This window comes from Mesoplodon mirus (assembly GCF_964341445.2).
Source record: "Mesoplodon mirus genome assembly, chromosome: 11".
NCBI classification, from domain to species: Eukaryota; Metazoa; Chordata; class Mammalia; order Artiodactyla; family Ziphiidae; genus Mesoplodon; species Mesoplodon mirus.
In genome coordinates, this window is record NC_138987.1 from 69,017,151 (window position 1) to 69,041,657 (window position 24,507).

At 41.5% G+C, this 24,507-nt stretch overlaps 1 protein-coding gene across 2 annotated transcripts in view; it reads left to right on the plus strand.

Moving 5' to 3' along the window:
• Positions 1-24,194, plus strand: part of IRAK3 (interleukin 1 receptor associated kinase 3) — a 61,651-nt gene extending 37,457 nt beyond the window's left edge. For both annotated transcript variants that reach the window (XM_082634569.1, XM_082634568.1), the window contains exons 6-12: positions 2,881-2,945; positions 6,542-6,656; positions 7,324-7,442; positions 20,165-20,363; positions 20,695-20,757; positions 20,852-21,016; positions 23,253-24,194. In XM_082634569.1, coding sequence (XP_082490695.1) covers positions 2,881-2,945; positions 6,542-6,656; positions 7,324-7,442; positions 20,165-20,363; positions 20,695-20,757; positions 20,852-21,016; positions 23,253-23,768 — 1,242 coding nt within the window. In that variant the 3' untranslated portion in view covers positions 23,769-24,194. The remainder of the gene's footprint in view (positions 1-2,880; positions 2,946-6,541; positions 6,657-7,323; positions 7,443-20,164; positions 20,364-20,694; positions 20,758-20,851; positions 21,017-23,252) is intronic.
• The last annotated feature ends 313 nt before the right edge of the window (positions 24,195-24,507 follow it).

Sequence of the window (24,507 nt, forward strand, 5' to 3'; positions counted from 1 at the left end):
ATAGGTGAAGTCCATGGATGGTTTCTAAGTAGGAGAGTGAAAGGACGAGATTGGTGTTTTGAAGTATCCCTTTGATTACCGGTCAGATGATGGACTGGAGGTTGGCAGGGTCACTGGAGGAAAGACGGCAGGAATTAGACTAGAGGTAGAAAGACCTGGCAGAGGGATATTTCAGATGTGTAAACTGAAGTGGATTAGGGCTGAAACCTGCCTTCTCCAGTTTAATATTAGAATCACCCAGGAAGCATTTTAAAAACTGAGCTCTGCAGCATCTGGTTGGGTCAGAGTAGTGGTGGTGGTAGGCGTCCCCAGGTGGTTCAGATGTGTGACCAGTGTTGGTAACCACTCTAAGCCAGGGCAGAGGCAGTGGGGATGGCAAGGGAGGGTACTATGTCTGAAAGATGAGGTGAAATGGAGCAAATCTGGTGATCTGTTAGACAGGGCTGGGGAAATAGGGGAGAAGGAGGGATCTGAGGTGGTTCCAGTTTTGCAGCTTAGATTACAGGGCCTTTTTTAAAAAAATTATGAACCCAATTTGTCCATTTCCTCAAATTGCATTTGCCCCACTAATTCTGTATAGACATCTCAAGATTCCTGAGAAGATGAATGTCTAATGAAGAAATGAAAAAATCTACTGTTACAACCATTCAACGAGAAGAATGTGGTTACTCTAGAGGTGTCCTAACTGAAGGCTGCTTCTTAGGGCCAGTGTGTCCCTGGCCCCATTTGTACATTCTCTTCTGGTTGAGCCCCAGGGCCACCTCCCCAAAGACTCCATGCGTCTACTTTCCTCTTCTCTCTGCAGATGCCACCAACTCACACTCCCTCTTGGGAGTGTTCTTTCCAGGGGTCTGGCTTCAGAATGGGACATCTTTGCCCTTTCTGTCCCGAAGACAATGATCATTTCCTTGATTCCTTCCGACCCCTCCAGGATGGTTTTGGTGACCCTCCTCTGTATAGTCTCAGCAAAATACCACTGTCTCATAGTATTGATTTCTTCATCTGCCTCTCCCAGTGGACTGAATGGTTTTCTTTAAGGAGCTTTTATTTATCTTTGTATCCCAGTGCCTTATTACAGAGCCTGGCCTATAGTAGTTGCTCAGTAAATGTTTGTTGGGTGAATTGAATGAAGCACATTGGCTGTTTTCATGAATTTAGTTGCTATTCAGTATTAGTAAAAAGACAGGAGGTAACAAAGTTACCCAAGACCTAGAGATTGTACAAACTCCTACACACACATACACATACACATCAGGAAAAATGAGATAATTTAATGAAGCCTTAGCCACAGAGCATTTTTTACTAGAAATGTAGTTTTGTACCATTGAGACCTTAATTTCAGTAACCTTTCTTAGAGGGACTGAGGCTGGGAACTGTACTTAGGTGTGTTAGATTAGTGCACCCAGCTCACCTGGGGATCTTACAGTGCAGATTCTGATTCAGCACATTTGGGTAGGGACCTGAGACTCAGCTTTTCCCACCAGCTCCCAGAGAAGCTGGTATTCCTCATGCACAGAACGCACTTTGAGCAGCAAGAGTGCTAGGGTAGCATGAACACAAAAACTAACGCCTTCACTTTTTCAGATTAAGAAAACGAGGACCCCAGGGAGGTTTGGTGACAATAAGTCACAAATAATGAGTGTTAGAGGTGGGCCTGAGACCCAATCCACTCGCTCCCAGGGCAGTGGTTTTTTAAAATGTAAATTCTCATAATGTGGTCCTTGCAAATGATTTGTTAGACTAGTTTATTGTTTCTGACTTCTTGGGTTAACTTGGAAAATAGTTTCCAGGATTCCTGTTGGATTTCTCTCCCTTTGTTCCTGAGGACAGAGAGCTCTAAAAATTCTGCCCTGGGACTTCCCTGGTGGCGCAGTGGATAAGAATCCGCCTGCCAATGCAGGGGACACGGGTTCGACTGCTGGTCCAGGAAGATCCCACATGCCGCGGAGCAACTAAGCCCGTGCACCACAACTACTGAGCCTGCGCTCTAGAGCTTGTGCTCCACAACAAGAGAAGCCACTGCAATGAGAAGCCCGCGCACCACGACGGAGAGTAGCCCCTGCTCACTGCAACTAGAGAAAGCCTGCGCACAGCAACGAAGACCCAGTGCAGCCAAAAAATAAATTAAATAAATATTAAAAACAAAAACAAAAACAAAAAAGAACTCTGCCCTGTCTAGCAATTTGCAAACGATAACTGGAGCACACTTACTTTAACCCTTTCATGGTAGAAGTTAGGAATTTGAGATTCAGAGACATGCAACGATGTCAGGTGTATGAAGCCATCAAGAACAGTGGAGGTGCTCCATACAATATTATTGAATTCATTAATTTATTCATATGTCAGGCACTCTGCTAGCTTCTGAATCTTCTTTGAAGTAAGGAGTTATATGTTTCATTTTCCTAGTGGGCCCATTTTTTCAAAATTAGTACAAAGGTAAAATTGAACCAACAGCCAAATGACCCAACTCATAAATGCCAAATTATTGAAATCAATTCTAATCAAAATACAACTATCACAACCAGGATTCTTTGAGATCAAGTGGGGAGTTTCTGTCATGGGATTTTCTTTGAATGCATATTTTTGAATTCATGTAAATGTGTACAAAATATGGTGAAAGGGTTTGAATATAAAATAGAATAGTATGATACATTTCATGAAAAACTTCTAATTCAAAAGCAGTGGTTCTAAATCTGTTTTGGGGTTGATGGATTTTTGAAAGTCTGATGCAAGCTAAGGATCCTCTCCCCAGAAAAATGTTCATATGCATTTATACCATAAAGTATCTAATTTCAGGGAGACTATAGACCCTAGGCAAGAATCCCAGAAATAGAGAGATCCTTTCCTTATTTTTTTCTTGTGTTTCTGTATGATATTTAGGGGGAAAAAATGCAATGTAAGAAACAATGGAAGAGCTTTTTATCTGAGCTTGAAGTTTTACTGCTGTGAGTATATTGCTTTGGATTTCTCCACTTGTGCCTGGTTTTCATCTCTGTTCATCTTTGATTCTACAGCACAGAGCTTGGCATGGTTGGCATTTAATAAATGTGGGTTGGATGTTAGAACATTGGGTAAAATTTTGACATCTGCTTAGTATATTCCTTGGAATACATTTTAAAATAGACCATTTATATAATTCACTTGAACATATTTTAACAAGAAACTGTCACAAGGAAATGGGTTAAATCATGTGTGACTAACATGACTGAATGTAAACTAATTCTTAGAACTTTAGAATTGTATATATTTTACCATTTCCCCCCTTTCTTAGAGACATTCCAGTCAAGAAACTTTCATCAATATAAACCTCTTCTGGAAGAGAGTTTTAGGCAAAGAAATCAAGTGCTTTTGATGTGCACATTATTTTCTGGGAATTCATTCATGAGCCTGAAAGTCCTTGGAGACAAACTAAAATGACTTCATTTTCATATATATTCATATCTGCAGCTGTGCAGCCTGTCTCACTGAAGGCCCCTAACCCTATAGAGTTCAGTCATCACCCTTTACAAACAGAAAATGTTCTTTTCAGATGCGTTCTAAACCAATACATGAATTGGGGGGAGGGAGGTATTATCCTAAATCCTTCTCCGTTTATACCCAGGACCAGAAATCAAAATGTTAGAGGCTAAGTATAAACACTTACTATATCATTTAGTCAACAAAAAACTAAAACCAAAATTGTAATAAGAAGGTTTTTATATTTAAACTATTTCTTTCCTTATGAATAAATAATAAGTTCAGACACTTCAAAACTCCAAAAGGGCAAAAGGGTAAGCCAAGAGATTTTCTTCCACTATTCTCATCCAACCACCCAGCTGATTTTCCCAAAGGCAACAGAGTTACCAGTTTCCTGTAAATCTTTTCAGAGATATTTTATGTGTAAGCATATATGTATTTTGTTTTCTTACTTTCCTCTTCTCACACAAGAGGTAGCATGCATACATACATTGTTCACTTTGCTTATTTTAGTATTCCACTGTGTGCCGTGCTGTAATGTAATTAACCATTTTCCTACTGATGGATTTTTAGATTTTTCCTAATCTTTTACTTAAAAAAAATTGCTACAACAAGAAACCTTTTATATATGTTATTTCAGACCTGTTGGAAAACTTATCTAAGTTTTAATATCGCTTAGAAACTAAGAAAGCTTCACATAAATAAAATTATAGGGTCAAATGGTTGTATGTGTTACATGTTACCACATTGTCCTCCAGTGGAAGCTATACCAATTTACACTTATACCAGTCATATGTTAGAGTGCCTGGTTCCCCATATTCTTGATAACATAGCGTTTATTCTTTTAGTTTTTTCTGATCTGCTAAGTGGAAATGGTTTCTCAGTGTAGTTTAAATTTCTTTTTCTATGATGAATGAATCTTTTCATATATTAAGAGATATATTTCCTTTTCCATGAAATATCTGTTAATGTTTTTTGCCCATTTTTTTAATTAGGCTGTTGGGTTTTTTCTTAATGGTTTGTAAGAGCATTTTATATATTAGAGAAAATTAGCCCTATTTTTATGTTACAAATAATTTTTTATCACATTTTCATTTGTCTTTGCTTATTCTAGTTTTTGCCATGTGGAAACAGTTTTCACGTAGTTGAATTTAATCTATACTTTCTCTTATGGATTCTGGGTTTTGTATTATAGTTTAAAAGGCCTTCCCCACTGAGAGGTTATAAAATAATTATGCCATTTTTCCAAGTACTTTTATATTTTCATTTTTTACATTTGTATATCTGATCCATTTGGATTTATTCTGCTGAGACATTTATGTATTACTTTAGAGAGAATTAACAGCTCTATGACATTGAATATTCCTTGTGTGCCATCATTATCATTTATATTGCTAATGTTTCTTTAGTTTTAGGCCCTATACCAGGTACTTCACATGTATTAATTCTTTAATCCTCACAACAATCCTGTGAGGTGAGTCCTGCTATTATCCCCATTTTGCAGATGAGGAAACTGAGGCAGAGCGTACTTTTTTTTTTTAACAAGATCCAGTTTATTTCCTGAATCATACTCAATCTCCCTTTTCTCAGACATTTACTAGTAAATAAGTCAGAGGCAGGGTTTAGGAGAGAAGTGCACAAGCAAACAGGCAATTTCAGTAAGTTAAATAATAAGACAAGCAAGTACAGAGCACTGAGGGAGGAGGAAATGCTAATTTGGGGAGGGGGGTGGGCGGCAGAGTAGGTGTCTTGGAAAAAGTAACATCTAAGCTGAGGCCTGAGGATGAGTTTTTTTTGTTTAATATTAAGGGAACTACTTAAGGGATTGTATTATGTGTTTATGTATGTACACTTACACACACCCACACATTGCCTTTCTTGAGGAAGAAGGAATAGAGGGACTCAAGGGAGATATATATATATATACACACACACACACAGACACACATGCACACACACACGTGTTTTATAGGTAAGTTTTGCTACTGAAGAAATGTGTAATAGGATTTTTTTTTTTTTGCGGTACGTGGGCCTCTCACTGCTGTGGCCTCTCCTGTTGCGGAGCACAGGCTCCGGACGCGCAGGCTCAGCGGCCATGGCTCACAGGCCCAGCCGCTTCGCGGCATGTGGGCTCTTCCCGGACTGGGGCACGAACCCGTGTCCCCTGCATCGGCAGGCGGACTCTCAACCACTGCGCCACCAGGGAAGCCCTATAATAGGATTTTATATATAACACCATTTATGGAAAAATAGCTTTATTTATTTTAATATCACCAGGCATGCCTAAGACATAGGAGGTGTTCCATAAATAATTGTTGAATTGAGCTGAGTTCACAGTATGTGTGGTGAATTTCACATGTTTTATATTTCATAGCTGTTACTGGGTTCCATTGGTTTTCACAGTGATGACACATGCCCTCAAGAAATAGATTTTTTTTAAAAAAAGAACCTGAAAAATGTATATGATACTGATACAGAATTCTGGGATTTAAAAATCAGTGATGTGTTTTTCAACATCAAACTTTACTAGTCACATGGATTTCAGGTAACAATACAAGCTTTCTGAAGGCATTGGATGTCTTTTAACTGTGTGACTGGGACCTAGTACAGCACTTGACGTGGTAGCATTCAGTAAATGGATGAATGAAAACAGTCTTCCGAACTCTTCTATTTTGGTGATTTTAGTTACACATGTATACCTAAAGCAATGAAATGGATAATTTCAGTTGTATTATCTTTAATAAATAAGTTATATTGGGTTTCATGTTGATAAAAATAAGCTAATATCAAATATTGTTTTCTACTTGTTGTAATGTTCCCAAAAGCCCAAATCTTAAGAACCCTTTACTTTCGTAAAATGTCTGTCTTATATTTGGATATTGGCTAATATCTGTCAGAACGCTTTAGACCAATTTGGAAGGCAAATCTGTATCACGTGTCCATTGAAATTCCTTCTCTCTTGGCCAAATTTATATTCTGCTTTATACCTATTCCCCAGCCCACCCTACCATCCCCAAAACAAAGTGTTATTCATTTCCTATTTGAATAAACAGTTTGATGGATTTAAAAAATCTTTTGTTTCAAGGTTCCAACATCCGAACATATTGGAGTTGGCTGCATATTTTACAGAGAGTGAGAAGTTTTGCCTGGTTTATCCGTATATGAGAAATGGATCACTTTTTGACAGATTACAGTGTGTAGTAAGTTATATCTATTACTCTCCCTGATACTCTGACCCTCTAAAGCCCTGGGGCAGCTGCTGAAATACTTGAGCTATTGTGTGTTGTGCAACATGGTGACCAGAAGAGTTGCTGGGTCCTTACTCATTGATACCATGTCTCAAATGAGTTTACATCAACTACCCTTATTTCTCAGATAATTTTTATTTGCATAACTTTATGCAAAGTACCATTCAGTACAAAGGATAGACATAAAAGTGATAGACACCTTAAAGAGAAGGAACGAGGTTGAATAAATGCCATGGTTTCTCTTTTGTGATGTTTCTGAAAGATAAGTTTAAAAACTGATTCCAAATTGGTTAAATTTCAATTAAGATGAGAATAAAAACAGATTATTTTCAATTACCCACACTATTGTGCCACAATAATTTTAAAATCTTGTTTAATGAACTCTTAAACATCTTATTAGCCATATTTCAATTAAGATAACATTAAAATTATTGGGTATTTCCATTGCCTATAAAGGGGCTTAGAACCAGCGTTGGTAGTAGAGGAAAACCTATTTTGAATTAAAAATAGGTTATGGTAAACTACAATGTTCATCTACCCCCTCTCCCCACCTCCTCATTAGCGTTTGTTGATTTTTACTCAGAAAATACAACCAAACCAACTACTGTTGTCTTTTCAGGGTGACACAGCCCCACTCTCTTGGCACATTCGAATCAGTACATTAATAGGAACAACCAAAGCCGTTCAGTACTTGCACAACATGGAACCGTGCTCCGTCATCTGTGGCAGTATATCAAGGTAAATTATCCCAGAGCTGTAGGTTACAGCTGAAGGCCCCTTTCATCATCATGGAAGAGTCGCACTTCACCCTATTTTCTGTCTATAGTTTCCCTGGTGTGTATGTGTATGTGTTAAGAAATCTCATTGAAGTATTTAAAACCTTACCTTTTAATGAAAACATGTGTACCAAATTTTAAAGGCTGCACTTACATTGCCAATCGGAGAGTTTGTATTATCTTTGGGAATTATTAATGAACAGTGTAGGATAGACAGTTTTGTGTATTTTATTAATTATACCTCACAGCAAACTGTGAAATGAACCTGTATTCATCTCACTTTTTTAAAAAAAGAAACTGAGGTCTCAGGAAAGGTTAAGTGGCTTATACAGGGACTCCTCACAAGATAACAGTAGTGATCAGCAATTTAAATTCTTCCTCCTTGAGTCTCCAGCCTCCTGCCATGCCACTGAGCCCGCTGCCTCCTAGCTGTAGGTACTCACCTGTGACAAGCTGAGCGGCAATCCCAGTGTTCATTTTTGAGACACGTGAGAAAATTAGAAGCAACATCTTGCGTTTTTTTTCTTCTTCAGCAGAAGTAAAGAATCATTCAAAGAGTATACCCTGTAGCAAACCCCACCCCCACACCCCGCTGTGCATTTTTCCCGTGTGCCCTTCATCATGAACCTGTCTCAAAGTAGGTAAATACACCTTTGGTGAATAGCAGAGGAGACTGAATTTAAAAGGCGCTGCCTCTTGTGAACCATCACCTAGTATCTTGGGAAAAGCTTTAAGTGCGCCTTCAAGTTGAACCGAAGAGGAACTGATTGCTTACTTTGTTTTTCTGGTGAAGTGTATTTCATATAAGAAGACTCTAGATTTTGTTTTGTCCTGGGGGAGTAGTGAGGGTAGGGTGGAGGGGACACAACCCGTAGGCATCTGCTCCTGTTGCAGTGTGGCAGTTCATCAACTGCCAGTGGAATCCGCGTAAAATTTGTGCGCCCTCATGGGGCCTGGGACAGAGACGGACAGTGAAAGTCTCAGCGGTCGGTGGAACCAACCACTAGGTTCCCCCTAGTGGAACCTCCCTCTTCCACTCAGCTCTCAGCCAGCTCAGCACCGTAGGTGCTTAAATATATGTTCTAACTGGGTAGATAAAATAAATACCTGGAATTTTGCTATACATATTCTTTCTTTGGTTTAAAGTGGGCTTGAACTTATTTTTAATCCCATGAAGTAATCCATTAATTTTAAACATTTTCCTTTTGTGTGACTGACTCATCACCTCCTTTCCTGAAAGCAGAGCTTGATAGGAAAGAGGGGTGAGAAGGGAGACAGTGTGGAGGTCCTGGTACTTGATGGGAGAGGGGGACAGGGAAGGCCACCGACCAGAGCGAAGGGAACATCAGGATCCCGGCTCTGCCTGAGTCACAAGGCTTTCCCACAGCTGACACTGGGCAGGGAGATTTGCATGTGCCCCTCCAGCATGCCTCTCCTGCTTTTAGGTCAGAGCACAGGCTGTGACCCTGATCTCTGCTTTCTCATGATTGGCAAGTGTCTTCAGGCAGGTTCCCAGGAAGTAGGCTCAGAGGCAGAGATTTGCCTGCAGGGGAGTTTTTTGAGAATGCTCTCGGGAATAACAAAAGTAAGGGAAGGAGGAGGAAGACAGAATTGGGCGGTTGGAGAAGCTGAGTTGGGATATGGAAGCAGAGGCCTCGGCAGATGCCACGGGGACTGCTGACGTTGGGGTGGCCCCTAGAAACTATCCCCAAATGAGGCAAGGTGCTTGGGTTTTGGCACCCCTGCATCCAGCCAGCCCTGAGTGAGGCTGTATTGGGGTGAGGCAGCTCCCTTCTCCCGCTAGCAATTCCCAGGTTGGGGCTCAGCTGGGAGCCCTCAGCAGCCACGCCTCCCTGTTGGAGACCAAGTGCCTCCCTGGATCGTGAAGGAAGGATGGGGCCACACCACTGCAGCTGCCACAGTTAGGGAGGAAGTCGGCTGCATGGCGCTCTGTAAAATGTGACCAAGTGATTTTCTTTTTCTTGTACTTTCCTCCCCACCTTCTTGCCATCCTGTCCTCTTAGTTCAGTATCCACAATTGTTTAAATCAGAGACATCTGGTTTAAGAAGCTGGCTTTAAAATGCGATTCTGAGCCAACTGCTTGACTCCTCTATGCCTCAGGGTTTTTCCTCTGCAAAGTGCTAATAAGAGAATAATAGCTTCTACCCCTTAGGGTAAATGGCAGAAAGTCTGTCTGGTGCTTGGCAAAGAGGATGCACTCACTAAACGGTGGCTCCTGTTATAATGGTCAAGAAGTGGTAGGAGTAGCAGAGGCGGAGGCTAAGAGATATTCTGGCCAGTCAGCCTTTTTACTTATCACCCTTTTACTTATTGTCTTAGTCCATTTGGTCTGCTCTAACAGAAATACTGTAAATTGAGTGGCTTATGAACAGTACACGTTTATTTCTCATAGTTCTGGAGGCTGGGAAATCCAAGATCATGGCACTGGCCGATTCTGTGTCCCGTGAGAGCTCACAGATGGCCATCTTTTCTCTGGTGGAAGGTGTGAGGGGTCTCTCTGGGGTCTCTTTTATGAGGGCACTAATCCCATTCATGAGGGGAGCCATTATGACCTAATCACCTCCCAAAGGCCCCACCTCCTAATACCGTCACATTATTAAGGGTTAGGATTTCAACATAGGAATTTAGGGGAGACACAAATATTCAGTCCATAGCCCTTACCTCTATCATCAATTTACTGTGTTTGAAAAGTGGACCTACAAACTAAGTTCTCCTTTAATAAAAATCATTTCTGTGTTAGCACATGTTTATTGAACATTTTGCAAATCACATTCATTTTAGTTCACAAATATTTATGGAACATCTGCTGTGTGCAGAGCATTGTCTTAGACCACAGTGGGGGGAAGACATTGACGATCATAGTCTTGACCTTGAAGCTTCAACCTGGTGATCAGATAGACAGTGAAAACACAGAAAATATATAGTGTGACACTGTATATGCCTAATGTGTGGTTGGTCTGAGAGGGCTAATTCTAATTAGTTAGTTCCAAGCCAAATCTTTGAGGAGATGGTCATTGTCAGTGGATTGGTTGAAAGAAGGGAAGAGAATATTCCTGGTGGCGGCATAATTTATTCAAGGGAACAGAGTAAAGAAATGCTGGGTGTGTAATGAAATCAAGACAAGTTAGTTGAGGGACTTCCCTGGTGGCCCAGTGGCCAAGACTCCACACTCCCAATGCAGGGGGCCTGGGTTTGATCCCTGGTCAGGGAACTAGATCCCACGTGCCGCAACTAAAGATCTCGCATGCCGCAACTAAGACCCGGCACAGCCAAATAAATAAATAAATAAACACTTAAAAAAAAAAAAAGACAGGTTGGTTGGTTGGAGAGGAAAGGATGAGATTGGAGAATAATGAAAGATAAGACTGGAGAAAAATAAGGAAAATTGTGGGGAGAGGGTTGGATGGAGCTTTGAACACTTCCTAGGCTAAGGACCTGGGTTTGATAAGCTAGGCTCTTACAAGGGACTCTGAGGCTTCTTCTCTCTGGGGTATAGGTGGGAACAGAAAGGTTCTGAAGTCTCTTAGGTAGTCTCACAATTTAAAAGGAGGCTATTTCTTTCAGGCCAGTATCCCAGGTATTTGTCTGGATGTGCTGAGCTATAAAATCACTTAAATAACACAGAGTGCTCAACAGGTAATATTGAGACGAGTAACAAAAGAGATCTGATCAGAGAAAGGTAGAATTTCATGGAAGAGGCAGGGTTGAGCTGGAAATGAAGCTAGCAGTGTATTTTATTTTATTTTTTGTTGGTGAAGGGGCTGCTGCTGATTGTTGCCTTTCTGGGTTTTCCAGAGGGTTCAAGGGCTCAAATATAACCATGTATAGATTACACCCACCCAGTCATGTGTCAAGGTGTGGAATTCTGGGGCTCTGGGCATTGATTTGAGAATTGTGGTTTCACAAGGGCTCATCAGTGTGTCCCCGTCTGTTCCAGTGCAAATCAGCCCCCTCCACAGCCACTGAACTCTTGGCCTTTCTGCTGAGCCTGCCAGCAAAGGTGTTAATTAGTGCCAACTATAACAGTAGACTTTCCCCCCTTCCTTGACCAAACGTGAATTGGCTGACCTAGATCACCCTCCTGAATCTCTTTTTGAATCCTTTACTTTGCTCTAAACTTGGGCCTCCCCGATTCTTGGTCCCACTGTGTATAGCCTTGTGCTTTCAGGGATGTCTGAAATCCCTACTATTCGGCCTTTGTCATATTAATTTTCTAATTCTTTGCAAGGAAAGGCAGCTTCTTGAAGAGATGTCATTTTATGGCACAGCCCTGATAATTGGCTCAAAAAAGGACATCTCAGAATGTGTTAAAACAGTGACCTTTTCTGTGGGTAAGTCAGGGCTCTGTTTTTGTTGAAGTGAGAAATGGAAAACCTTTATTTTCCTTTCTGCACTTGGGCCTCAGACTGATGAATCACCAAAGAGTTATCATACATCATTTGACATTATTAAATATTGTTTATAATAGTATGAAATAACATACAGTGTACATAAAGTGACAGTGCAAAAAGCCAAATTGAAATAGTAAACAGTATACAATTATAACCTTGTAGAACTACAACTTCAGGAATTAAAAAAAAAAGATTAAAAGTGGAGCATACCAAAATATCAATAAGGCTTTAATTAGATAGAGAGACTATGGCTTTTCATTTAATGGCTTATTTTTTACTTCTACTTGATATTAAATTCTTATTTAAGGATTATGTCTCCTCTTATAATAAAAATAAAATTTATTAGAAAAAAAATAACTCAGCATCAGACCTTTCTATCTCAAACCAAAGAATCAGAAATTTCAAGAAGGAGTCTCTAGTTGCTGAATGATATCCCAAAGTTTCTTTTCATTCTCTGTAATTAATTCTGTCTGCAAAGAAGCTTGATAATCTCACACCTTCGTCGTTTTAAAAATAGTTTAAAAAATGAAGATTGTAAGGTCATCCTTCAGCAGCCAGGTGCCCAAAGTGTGAGGAGCACCTTCTGTCTGGGCAACACGAAATGCTGTCACGGGGGTGACATGGAAAGAGCACAGGAAGTCTGGGTTCGAGTCCAGGCCCTGCCCCCCACTCTCAGGCCACAGTTTTCTCACTTGTACATCAGAGCCAAGTGGGATAATCTCGAGTTGGACCTCTTCTTGCCTTCAAATTCTGTGCCATTTCACCTGCTTGTTTTTGTACTGTGTTCTATACTCACAAATCTAGGGCTTGTGGCTGGAGAATGACATGACACCACATTTTCTTAGATCTTGGCCAGGCTTTCCCCTGGTCAGCTTCCGAGTGAGGATGAGCTCAGATGTGTTTCAGGAGGCACCTCCAGACACCTGCTCACCCTAGAGCAGGTTAGGGAGAGTTCTGACTTGCTGTTTTCCAGAAACACCCCTCCCCAGTCTTTGCCCTGTCCTTCCCCCTTTCCAGCACCCACCCCAGTGATCTCATTGCTGCCCCTGTCTCTTGTCACTGCCTAAGGGTGTGGCCTTCGGGGTCTCCCAGGTCTCAGTACAAACGCCAGCTTTACTACTTTCCAGCAGTGTGATCGTGGGTAAATTACTCAATTCCTTGAGGCTCAGTCTCCTTATATGGAACTAGAACCACTGTGCTTCTTCCCAGGGTTGTGAGGATGAAATAAGATTATCTCTGTGAAGCACAGCCCAGGGTTTGGCAGTGAGTGTAGTTCCTCCCACCTAATGGAGACTCAGGTATCTCATCTGACCTGTCCTTGGACCCCCGCACAGCACATTGTTAGACCTCTATTTGGGTGCAGCTCTAATTATTAGAACTTCCTCTTTGCTGCACCAAAATGTGACTCGCCCATTAGCCGTTATTTTGGCACCGGAATTATCTATATACAACTAAAGAGAAGAAGAGATAAAATTCATTTCCTTTCTGCCTTGTAATCAACAGTTTCTTGATCTTTTACGAATAGCTGAATCAAAAGATGTTTCTTTCAGTTAACTATAGTAAATCGAGAGAACACCGAACAGGGAAATAGGAGGGCTAGGCTTTAGTGTAAGCTATTTTGCATAGAATGAGTCATTTCAACCAGCTGGGCCTTATTTACCTCATCTGAAAAAGAGTGGTTATACTTTTAGCAGCGCTGACAAATCTGTTTCGTCTCACATTCCATCTTTGATTAGTTGGTAATGACTTCCCGTGTGCCTTGTTGAAAGGGAGTCTGGGGTGGGTGGCTCTGAACTCAGTTAGTGAAGTCTGCCAAGAATGTGGGAGGATGTTTCGGCAACATTTGGGCCACATACCTGCCCTATGCCCAGTGGTCTAAGGCTGCTTACGGTTTCAACTTCTCTTAATTTACAAACTGATTATATGATCAGATGTTTAGTTGGTATCTTCTATAGATTCAGCATTATGCTTCTGTAAACAGCAGAAGCTGGTCTCTGAGGGAGTGCCAAATCGAAGAGTGCAGGCTGTACAGTAGGAACTTGGAGAAAGGATGGCTGCTGGAATTCAGAGCAGTCGAGTGGAAACTCCACGGAGGAAGTGAATCAAGCTGCATAGAGGATTTGGATGATAATAAGCGGGAGGGAGTACTTTGCAGGTAAGGGGAGCAGCATAAAGAAGGCCCCCAGACAGCAGTAAGCCCAGTCTATCCTGACTGCACTGGTGTTAGTACCTTCAGCGTGGCTGATAGGCTGCAGACGTGTTAGGGAGCTCAGTGAAAGCCAGGGGACTGAGTTTACACATCGTTTGGTCTTCTTATCGTTGGTTTGACAGAGGAGAAAGCTGAGACTTACAGAGGTAGTAACCTGCCTCAGTCACATGTCTGTAGATGGGTTGAGGAGGTGGGTTCCACGCTTGTGTGGGTCCAACAGTCATGCTCTTATTAGGTAATTAAGCCTTTCTAGCCGGGACTCCTGGGAGCATGTCGGCTTCATCAGCAAAGGCAGGGAAATGGGACAGGAGAACATAATTAGTATGTGCAAATTTGGGAATGTTGACCTTGGACTCCTAGTGAAAATGGCAGCAGGCGGCCGACTTTGGGGGGGAGATTAGGCCTGGTGGTCTGCATTCGGAATCTTCGCCTTGTGCAAGCAGAGAGAGAGAGTAAATGGTCTTCGAAGGAAGAAGACACTGTCAAGGACACAGCTGCAGAACACCAAGGATGAAGCTGAGACCACATTTCAAAGGTATTGTCAAGAAGTCTGCTGGTTCAGTTACCCCCAAAATGTCTTAGTAATTTGAACTCTGCAAAGAGAATGTTATAAAAACAAAATCCATTTCCAGATGGTGGAATTTGAGGAGGAAAAGGATTGAAAGAAAAGAATCCTAAAGAGTTGAAGTCTCTGTTCTTGGCGAAAGACCCTCACATTTTTATTGGGGAAAACGAAGATGTTTTTGAATTACGGGATCACATAAAAGCATCTGAAGGCAGTAAACCTTCTTGTTATTTCCATCTTATTCCTTAGCGAGCTTAACTGTTTTCACATTTATGAATGATTTTAAATTGAAATGCATTTTATCCCCGGCATTTTTCATCCCAGACATTCATTCTTGTTAATGTTGCCAAAGTGAGGAGATAATCTTGGGGAACATTTCTAATGTTTCCTACAAGATCATGTTCTCTTATGGTATGGCCGTGTGTCTCCTGCCAAGTGAAACAGTCTTTCATACAAGGGAGGTGGTCTAGGAAAGAAAGGAAGGAAGAAGCCATCTGCTTAAAAATGAATTTTTTTAAAAATGGAAATTGATCAAATATATATGGCCGTAGTAAGTGCGTAGGGAATTTCCTTTGTGAGGGACTAGAAAGACTGAGTAGTTGGGAAGGAGGGTGGGCAGCCACAGATGGGCTCCCTCAGTGTGACTGCGTCACCCTTGCCCATGGACCCAAGCTCCTCCTGCCTTTACCCCCAAGACCTGACGTGTGTGACGAGGCCACTGGGCTCCAGCTCAGCGTTTACCAGGGACCGAAAATGCAGGGAATGCACATGTTTGTTTGATTGATGGTTTAATTAACCAGTCTCCTCCCTGTCTGACATCACCCCCTCCCCCGCCAAAAAAAACTACTTTTGTTTTTCAGAAACATTTTAGATATAGCAATTCTTTTTCCTCACATTTTCCCTATTCTCCCCCTAGTGGCTGCCTTCTTCTAAAATCTCCAAATATGTTCATTTTTTCTAAGGAATGCCAAAACAAATATTACATAAATTAAAATTTTCCCTATTAATTTTATTTACCACTATTGTCTCTAAACCCCAATGTTCATTTATTTATATACAGGAGTACATACATGCATGCACACATACATACCAAACAGTATGTATATTTTTCTCTCCGTGGTCTTAAAATATCTGGGAATATTAGTTTAGTCAGGTTCTTCCAGAAGTTCTCTGGAACTATTTTGAAACACAACTGATGCCTTGAAACTGATTAACCCAAGGGTGTTCAGATCTCCAGGGTTATCCTGCAACCCTCTGTACCTTTGTTACATCAAATTGGTGTGCTTGAACTTCTAGAGACACCTAACCAAGTTCTGTAGGATTTTAAGGTAAGGTGGTGGATATAGGATGGACAGTGGCCAGACTACATCCTTGAAAGCATGTTTTGAGGCTCTCCCTGTGCATCAGGCACTCTGATTATGTTTTCTCATTTAGTCCTTGTAACAATCCTGTGAGGTAAGCATCATCAGATCTTTTTACCTACAAGGAAGTTGAGGCTTAGGGAAGTTGTGCTAGTTTGGTCAGAGACGGAATTTCACATTTAAAGGAGGAAAACCCCTTATTGTCTGGGCCTAGGACTCACAAGACACCAATAAAGCAAGAACAAGCCATAATACTGTCTCTGAGTGCTGCCTAGGTCAATGGGAAAGAAAGGGAAAGCTGTATAATCCAAGAGGGGCATAACGGGTTCCAGCTTCGCAGAAACTGCGAAGATAACACTGCATGCTGAAGTGGGAGAGGGTGTGTATGCCTTTTTCCAGTAATCTTCAGGTTGTCGGAGAAACTGGGTCTTCCCTCATCTGGTGAGGGGTGTCTTAGTGTCGCAACAGCAGTGACACAGACAGCAAGCTGTCCTGGTGCCTCAGGCTGCCATGGAGAGCCAGTTGGGTGCTCTTTATCTCTGGGGCCAATGAAGTGAAGTCTAGACTTTTCCTGAGAGTTGCCAGGTATTCAGGAACTGGGCTACTGAGCACCAACAACTCCCCCTAAAGTCAAAATATAGATACAGATTTTTAAAAACCAGTCATGCGCTTACATGTCAAACATATTTGCACTTAAATTCAGATCCTGCGTTACAATCTAGGTGTATCATCTTGCTTTATATTTAAGGCCCAAGGGCTTCAGCTTTAAATGAGGAGACAACGTGAGCAAAAGGTACCCACAGAGAATTGTCCTAGAGACCCCTAGCAATAGAGAGATGAAGTAACATCCCCAGAATCAGAATACAAATTCACCACTTTGTGTGGGATTTCCCCCATCACCTTAATGTACCACTGCTAGTCCTTCTGCTAGAAGAGTTTTCTAGAGAGGTGGTGGTCTCTCTGCTACAGTAAGTAGCCTTGTGGGAGAGAAGAGAAGAAATAGGTGGTAGAAGCGCTAAATTGAAGGCGTGGGCCATTGGATGTTTCTCATCTGTTTGTTGCATTCTGTTGTTACATGATTTCAGTTATTTTATGTTGTCTTTGTTTTGTTAGTCTGTTTTTACTCCTGTAGGGTGAATGCATTCAGTTGACCTGCAAGGTAGCTGAAGGCACCTTATGTTTGAACATTCTATTTGAGGTTGAAGGAGGGGAAAGAATTCAGGTACAATTGATTGTTGAAGGGCCTTTTTGCAGTTCCCACTTTCCTAAAAGAGAACATCCTTCTTCCTCAGCTACCATTAACCTTTATTTAGAACAGAGTAAATCACTGGACTCAAAATTTATGTTGTACACTAAAGTCTGCTGGTAAACAGTTTGTCTTTACACTTTCATTATTCAAAGTGTAAATGCAGTGCCCTGGAACAATTTCACATTCTTATTGATGGCTTCTCACTGACCCAAAGTCCTCTGTGTAACCCAAAGTCCTTTATTGTATAACGCTGTGGTTACTCAGCTCACCTCTGCCTAACTCTTACAGAAGCATGAGTCACTGTGTGTAACCAAGTCCTCTATGTAACCCAAAGTTCTTTATTGTGTAACACTGTGTAATGCTGTGGTTACTCAGCTCACTTTTGCCTAACTCTTACAGAAGCATGAGTCACCAGTTGCTGAAAACTTCCCCAGTTTTACTGAGGATCAAATAAATGGATTAGATTATGAGTGGTGGTGTTTCTTTTTTTTCCTTTTGTACTTAGAAAAGACCTATTCTTCAGGGATTCTGTTTCACCAGTTCAGCTTTTTGCATTCTCTTTTAAGTTATGGTTTTATACCATCTTTAAGGCTAGGGTGGAGGAAGAAGAGGATGAGATGTTTGACCTTGAAGATCTGGCATTCAGATCTTTGCTGTCCTCCTCTTATGCTGAAATAAAGCGGGGTGGGGGGCAGTGGTAGGGCAGGGGAGCAGAAGAGAGCCAGGCTGTCAGGGTGGCAGAAGCTTGGGTCCTGGTAATGAGAGTTAATGAAACTCTCTGCCCACCTCACCTCCTGGCACACCTGGCAAACTGCATTAAATACCCGGGGACTCTGAAATGATCAGGGCATCTCTGGAAGCCCCAGCCTTGATCTGAACAAGTGAAGTGTACACCTATGGAAGAAGTCATTAAGAACTAAATGTCTGTTCTTATCTAGAGCTGAGTTGAAGGTAGGATCTGGCTCTAATGTATTCCCCATATTCAGAGGTTCAGGATAGCTACCACTGTTCTCCAACTGAGAAAACGGAAGAACAGGTAAGGAGTAACATAGATGGTGCTGTGTGAGACCCCATCTGGCCTTAGAAACTGCCAGGTTTGAAATATCTGGGGAGAAAAAACCAGGCAAGGAGAATAATGAGGACTGTGCTTACTGATACAAGTCTAGAGAGCCAGGCCTTCTCTGACTTTCTCCTTGTAGGTACAAGGATCACGCAACAGGTAAAGGCCCTCAGCTTATGGACAAGGTGGGCTCTTTGGACCTTGAAACTCTCCTGCCACCTTTAGAGGAGGGAGAGTGAAATAAAGTTTAGAGCACATCTTTCTCTATCCTTAAAGGGCCCTGGGGAGTCCCATCATTTTGTCTGTTGTCAACTCAGTCTTAGACAAAGTCTGGACTAGAATTCGCAAGACATTAGCATCAAATCCTCTAAATAGAACTAGGACTCAATACTCTGAATCATAATAAGACCTGTAGTTCACACCTTAGAACTGGGGTCTGCCTGTGGGCCTACTTGTATAGGGACAGCAAGAATTTCTAGAACTTTCATAAGATCCAATATTTGTTCTAGACTAAGAATTTCTTCTTCTTATCCTATAGCTATTACCACTTTTACTACAAATATCCCATGTGGCATTTTGGATGGGCAGGCCCACTGTTGGAAGCTTTGGTTTCAGGGGATGAAAAGCAAGCTCTAGATAGCCCTAAGTAAAGTGGAAAAGTAGATGACTTTCTCACGATCCACCCACCTCTTTTATCAATATCCATCTGCTGTCTTATGAGGGGTTGCTAATCTTCATCCCAGCTACCAGTATTGAGCATTACTGTATGCCAGGCTATTTATATGCCCCACATCAGTTCTGTGAGTTCTATTTTTTTCCTCATCTCACATGTGAGGAAAGATGACATTGAGGCTTACAGGGTGAGGTAACCCACCGGCAGTCACAGAGCCAGGAAGACGCAGAGCTGGGACTTGCTCGCAGGTGTGTGTCCTGTGAAAAGCTTATCATTTCCCATCCTTGCTAAGACCACCCTTCAAAGATAAAAGAAGCTGCTGCTTATTCTCAGCTAAGATGTTAAATGCCTATTAAGGTTTTTATGTGCCAAGCAGCTAAAACTGACTCTGAGCACTTTGCCTTTGCCTCTGCAGATATTTATATTTAAAAAAAAACTCAAAGACAAAAAATCCATAGAGGTGGAACAACGGAATAGGGTTATTAGGAAGGCAGGGACTACCAAAAGTTCCTCAAATGACTGCAGAGCAGTAGCTCTACGCTGAGCATTCCACAGCACAGCCCTGTGCACATCAGACACTTAATTATAATCTGATTAAAACTCAGTTAATGGGGCTTCCCAGGCGGTGCAGTGGTTGAGAATCCGCCTGCCGATGCAGGGGACGTGGGTTCGTGCCCCGGTCTGGGAAGATCCCACATGTCGTGGAGTGGCTGGGCCCGTGAGCCGTGGCCGCTGAGCCTGCGCGTCTGGAGCCTGTGCTCCGCAGCGAGAGAGGCCACAACAGTGAGAAGCCCGCGTACTGAAAAAAAAAACAGTTAATGTTCTCACTACATGCATGTAAGAAGAACACAAGGAAAGCTGCTTTGGTTAACTTCAGTTTCTCCTGTTGACAAAGCATCAGCTTTATCCACCAGCTCCATATATGTGCCTGTAAATTTGAAATGCCTACTGTTCCTAGGTCAGGTTTTTGTTTTAGGTTTTACACAACACTTGGATTTATACTTTAAGGAAAATGAGAAAATGTCCTTTAAAAAGTTCATGGAAAATAACATATGGCTTTACTTGGAATTGATCAGCTATAATGGTGAGCTTGTCCTGTTTTCGAAATACCTTTATGATGTTTTTGTCTTGTTTGCCCTTGATCACAATTTCAGTGCAAACATACTTCTGGATGATCAGTTTCAACCCAAACTAACTGATTTTGCCATGGCACACATCCGACCCCACCTAGAACCTCAGAGCTCTGTCATAAGCATGACCAGCAGCAGCAGTAAACGTTTGTGGTACATGCCAGAAGAGTATATCAGACAGGGCAAACTTTCTGTTAAAACAGACGTCTACAGCTTTGGAATTGTAAGTACCAACTACCAGTTAACAAAGTAGAAGAGTTTGTTGCCAAGAATACACTAAATTCCAAGAATTATTTTAAAGGCTTTAGCTTTTAGACCTATTGCTTTTCTGTTACTCATTGTCTTATACATTAATTTTGTGTAATCCATCAAGTAGTGAAATGTAAAGTCATTAATTAGAATGAACTGTATTCAGTATTGAGGTTAATAGTCATGACTAATTATGTGTATATATTTAATATTTGTAATATTTTAGTAATATTTATAATTTAGTAATTATTACTACGTGTATAATATTTATATCATGTAGCTGACTTTCTATATGTTCCTTGTAGGTAATAATGGAAGTTCTGACAGGTTGTAAAGTGGTGTTAGATGAGCCAAAGCATATCCAGCTGGTAAGAATTGTCTTCATCTCTGTGCCTATTTCTTGGTCACTTTTCAGATAGATTCTGAGTTCTCAATGACGAGTTTGTCTCCTTTTTTTCCTAGAGGGATCTCCTTATAGAATTGCTGGAGAAGAGAGGCCTCAATTCATGTATCTCATTTCTAGATAAGAAAGTACATCCCTGTCCTCGGAATTTTTCCGCCAAGCTGTTCTCTTTGGCAGGCCAGTGTGCTGCAACACGGGCAAAATTAAGACCCTCAATGGATGAAGTGCGTATACCCATGGTTTTATTAAAAACTGAGTCCATGGAACCATGGAAAATCTAAATTGGATAAATTGTGTACCTATGTGAATATCAATGAGACAAATGCAGCTTCCAACAGAGAATTCTCACCTAATAGATAGCTTTTCCAGATCAGAATGTCACATCGTTTGGTACTCTGAAAGAGGGTATTACTGGGTGGGACCAGGGCGACCACAAAACATTTAATGAAAAGACATAAGTGACTAATTTGGAGAGAATACTTTATTCAACATTCATGAAGAGATCTGGTCCATTAAGAATGAAGCATACGGGAATTCCCTGGTGGTCCAGTGGTTAGGACTCAGCGCTTTCACTGCCAGGGCCTGGGTTCAAACCCTGGTTGGGGAACTAAGATTCCACATGCTGTGTGGTGCAGCCAAATTTTTTTTTTAATGCAGCATGTATTTCGCTTATTGATTTTTTACATTTACTCATCTGTCCGTCAATTGAATCATCTAGACATTTATTTGTTTCCAGTAAACAAATATTTAGTACCTGCTTTGCACGTGCCAGACTTTGGACTAGGTGCTGGTGATACAACAGTGATCAAGATACTGGATTGCTGCCCTTCAGCTCACAGTCCAAAGGGAGAGTCAGATCTATAAACATGAAGTTTCAGTACCAGAAGATAAGCATGATGATAGATGAGAACACAGGCCAATATGGGAGCATAGAGTCAGAATACGTCCCAGCCTATGAAGTCAAGGAAGCTTCTTTTTTTTTTTTTTTAATAATGTTGTTACACTTTTTTTTTTTTTTTCTGTGTTGGGTCTTCGTTCCTGTGTGAGGGCTTTCTCTAGTTGTGGCAAGTGGGGGCCACTCTTCATCGCAGTGTGCAGGCCTCTCACTATCGCAGCCTCTCTTGTTGCGGAGCACAGGCTCCAGACGCGCAGGCTCAGTAGTTGTGGCTCATAGGCCTAGTTGCTCCGCGGCATGTGGGATCCTCCCAGCCCAGGGCTCGAACCCGTGTCCCCTGCATTGGCAGGCAGATTCTCAACCACTGTGCCACCAGGGAAGCCCCAAGGAAGCTTCTTGATGGAGGTGATAGCTGAGCTATGATCTGAAGAACAGGTTGGATTTAGGTAGTAAGGATGGAAGGACATTCCAGGGAGAGAATCTATACCTGCAAAGGCTCAGAGGTGCAGTGGATTCCTTGGCACCAAGACTGCAGATAGTCTAGCACCATGGAAGTGGGATGGTGAAGAGCAAAAGCTGGACAGGTTTAAAATAATAGGAGGTTCCAGGTGATCAAGGGACATGAATTCCATTCTAGGAATTTGGATTCCATCCTAAGTCTGTTGTAGAGCCATGGAAGGGTTTTAAACAAGGAGTTGACATAATCAGAATATAAAGACCATTGGCCTGGGAGTCAGGAGAGCTGAGTTCTAGGCCTGACACCACCAGTAAGAACTGTGTGACCTGCAATCTTGGGCCCGGAAAGGAGCTTTGCGATATATAGTGGAGGGAACATGAAATTGGGAGCCAGAAGACGTGGGGTCAGGCAACAGGTCTGCTCTTTACTGGCTAGTGATAGTGATTCCCTTTTCTGAGCCTCAGCCTTTTCATCTATAAAGTGAGGGTATTAATGTTTGTACAGGTTAAATGAGGTGATGTATGTGAAAACACTTTGTAAATTATAAAGCTCTCTATATGTATTTTTAAATTACATGTGTGTGTGAATGTATATTATTTTATATCAGGTTAATGGTTCTCAATTCAGCTGCATATCCAAATCAACTGCAAAGCTTTTAAAATACAGATCCCTGGGCCCCCATGTCCATATTTTTTGAATGACCATCTTTAGGTTGGGGCTAAGGGATCTGTATTTTAAGAAAGCTTCCCTAGGTAGTCTGGCATTTGAGAACTATAGATTGGGTTCACCATCCCCTGACCCCTTCCAATCCTCCACATATTAAGGCTGAAGTAAAAAATGATAAGAAATTCATCCAAGGTCACAAAGTAGTTGGTGGCAAACCTAGGCCTAAAGTCAGGTCTCTTGATAATCAATTTCTTTTCTACTTTGCTTCAAGTCAATTAATAACATGAAGGAGTTTAGCTAATCTTTAGTTCCTTCGCATTTCAAATTCTATAGTTGAACTTATTTCATGAAAATATTCCTTAATAGGTAGACAGAAAAAAAAAGGTAAAAGGAGAGGTTATTCAGACTTCATTCAATGTGTGTTGGCTTCTTGGTTAATCAGGTCCTAACTGTTCTTGAAAGTACTCAAGCCAGCTTGTACTTTGCGGAAGATCCTCCCACATCCTTGAAGTCCTTCAGGAGTCCTTCTCCTCTGTTCTTCGATAACGTACCAAGTATTCCAGTGGAAGATGATGAAAACCAGAATAATCCATCGCTGCCTCATGATAAAGGTTGGAGAAAAGGGAGAACGACTCAGAAAACTCCCTTTGAATGCAGCCAGTCTGAGGTTACATTCCTGGGCTTTGACAGAAAGACAGGGAGCGGGAGGAACGAGGACAGTTGCAATGTGCCCAGTTCTCCTTGTGAAGAAAGTGGGTCTCCAAAGCATGCAGCTCCATCCCAGGACTTGAGGGCCCCTGGTGTGAATGTGGACCCTTCTGCGGAAGTTCCAGGGCATTCCTACAGGAGCATGCCAGTGGAGACTGGCTGTTCCTCTGAATTTTCCTGGAATGAATGTGAACAGTACAAAAAGGCATCAATTTCACCAGAAGATAAAGAAGAAAGCAAGTATTGCTGAGTCACCCGAGTACAGGTCTCATCTTGGGAAGACATTGTCTTTATCGGTAGTGCCAAGAGGATGATTGATGGTGAATTTGGGTAATGCAGATCAATGATCTGAACAATTCTATTCCATTCCTTCCAACTTGCAGAACAGAGTGGCTTAAAATTTTGTTTTAGCACGATCATTGCCTCATGATCAAACCTGGACTAAATTAGAACCATTCAGAATTACTTAAGATCATAGACTCTGACTTCAGACAAACAAAACAATCAAAACCTACCAAAATGGAGTGGATTCCAGTGTCTTCTCCATCAACATCCACGTGAATCCTCAGAGCCTCCAGTCTGCCAAGTACATTCAGTTCAGTTGGATTCCATTGTTTTCGTTTAGGTTGCTTGCGAAGGTCGTCAGAAACGTCTAACTTGTAAATGTTAATAAATACCGTACCTTTTTAAAGAATTGCCTTTTTGCTTATTTCAGTCAATTCTTAGTATATTTCTGTTCATCCCTGTCAAGTCTGCCTATCTGAACAGGAGCCATGACATGCCCAAGGTCTGTATTTCTGTATTTAAACTCTTAAGATAGTTTATCTCATATAATATTGACTATTATTACAGTTTTTTTTTTACATAGAGACTATTATATCCTGAGTAGAATATATGAAATTTTAATCAAGCAATTTTTGTTCCAAGAAAATGGCTGGTCATAAAGGCCTAGGTCAGTTTTTTGTTTGATTCCAACTCTGCCTTTACTC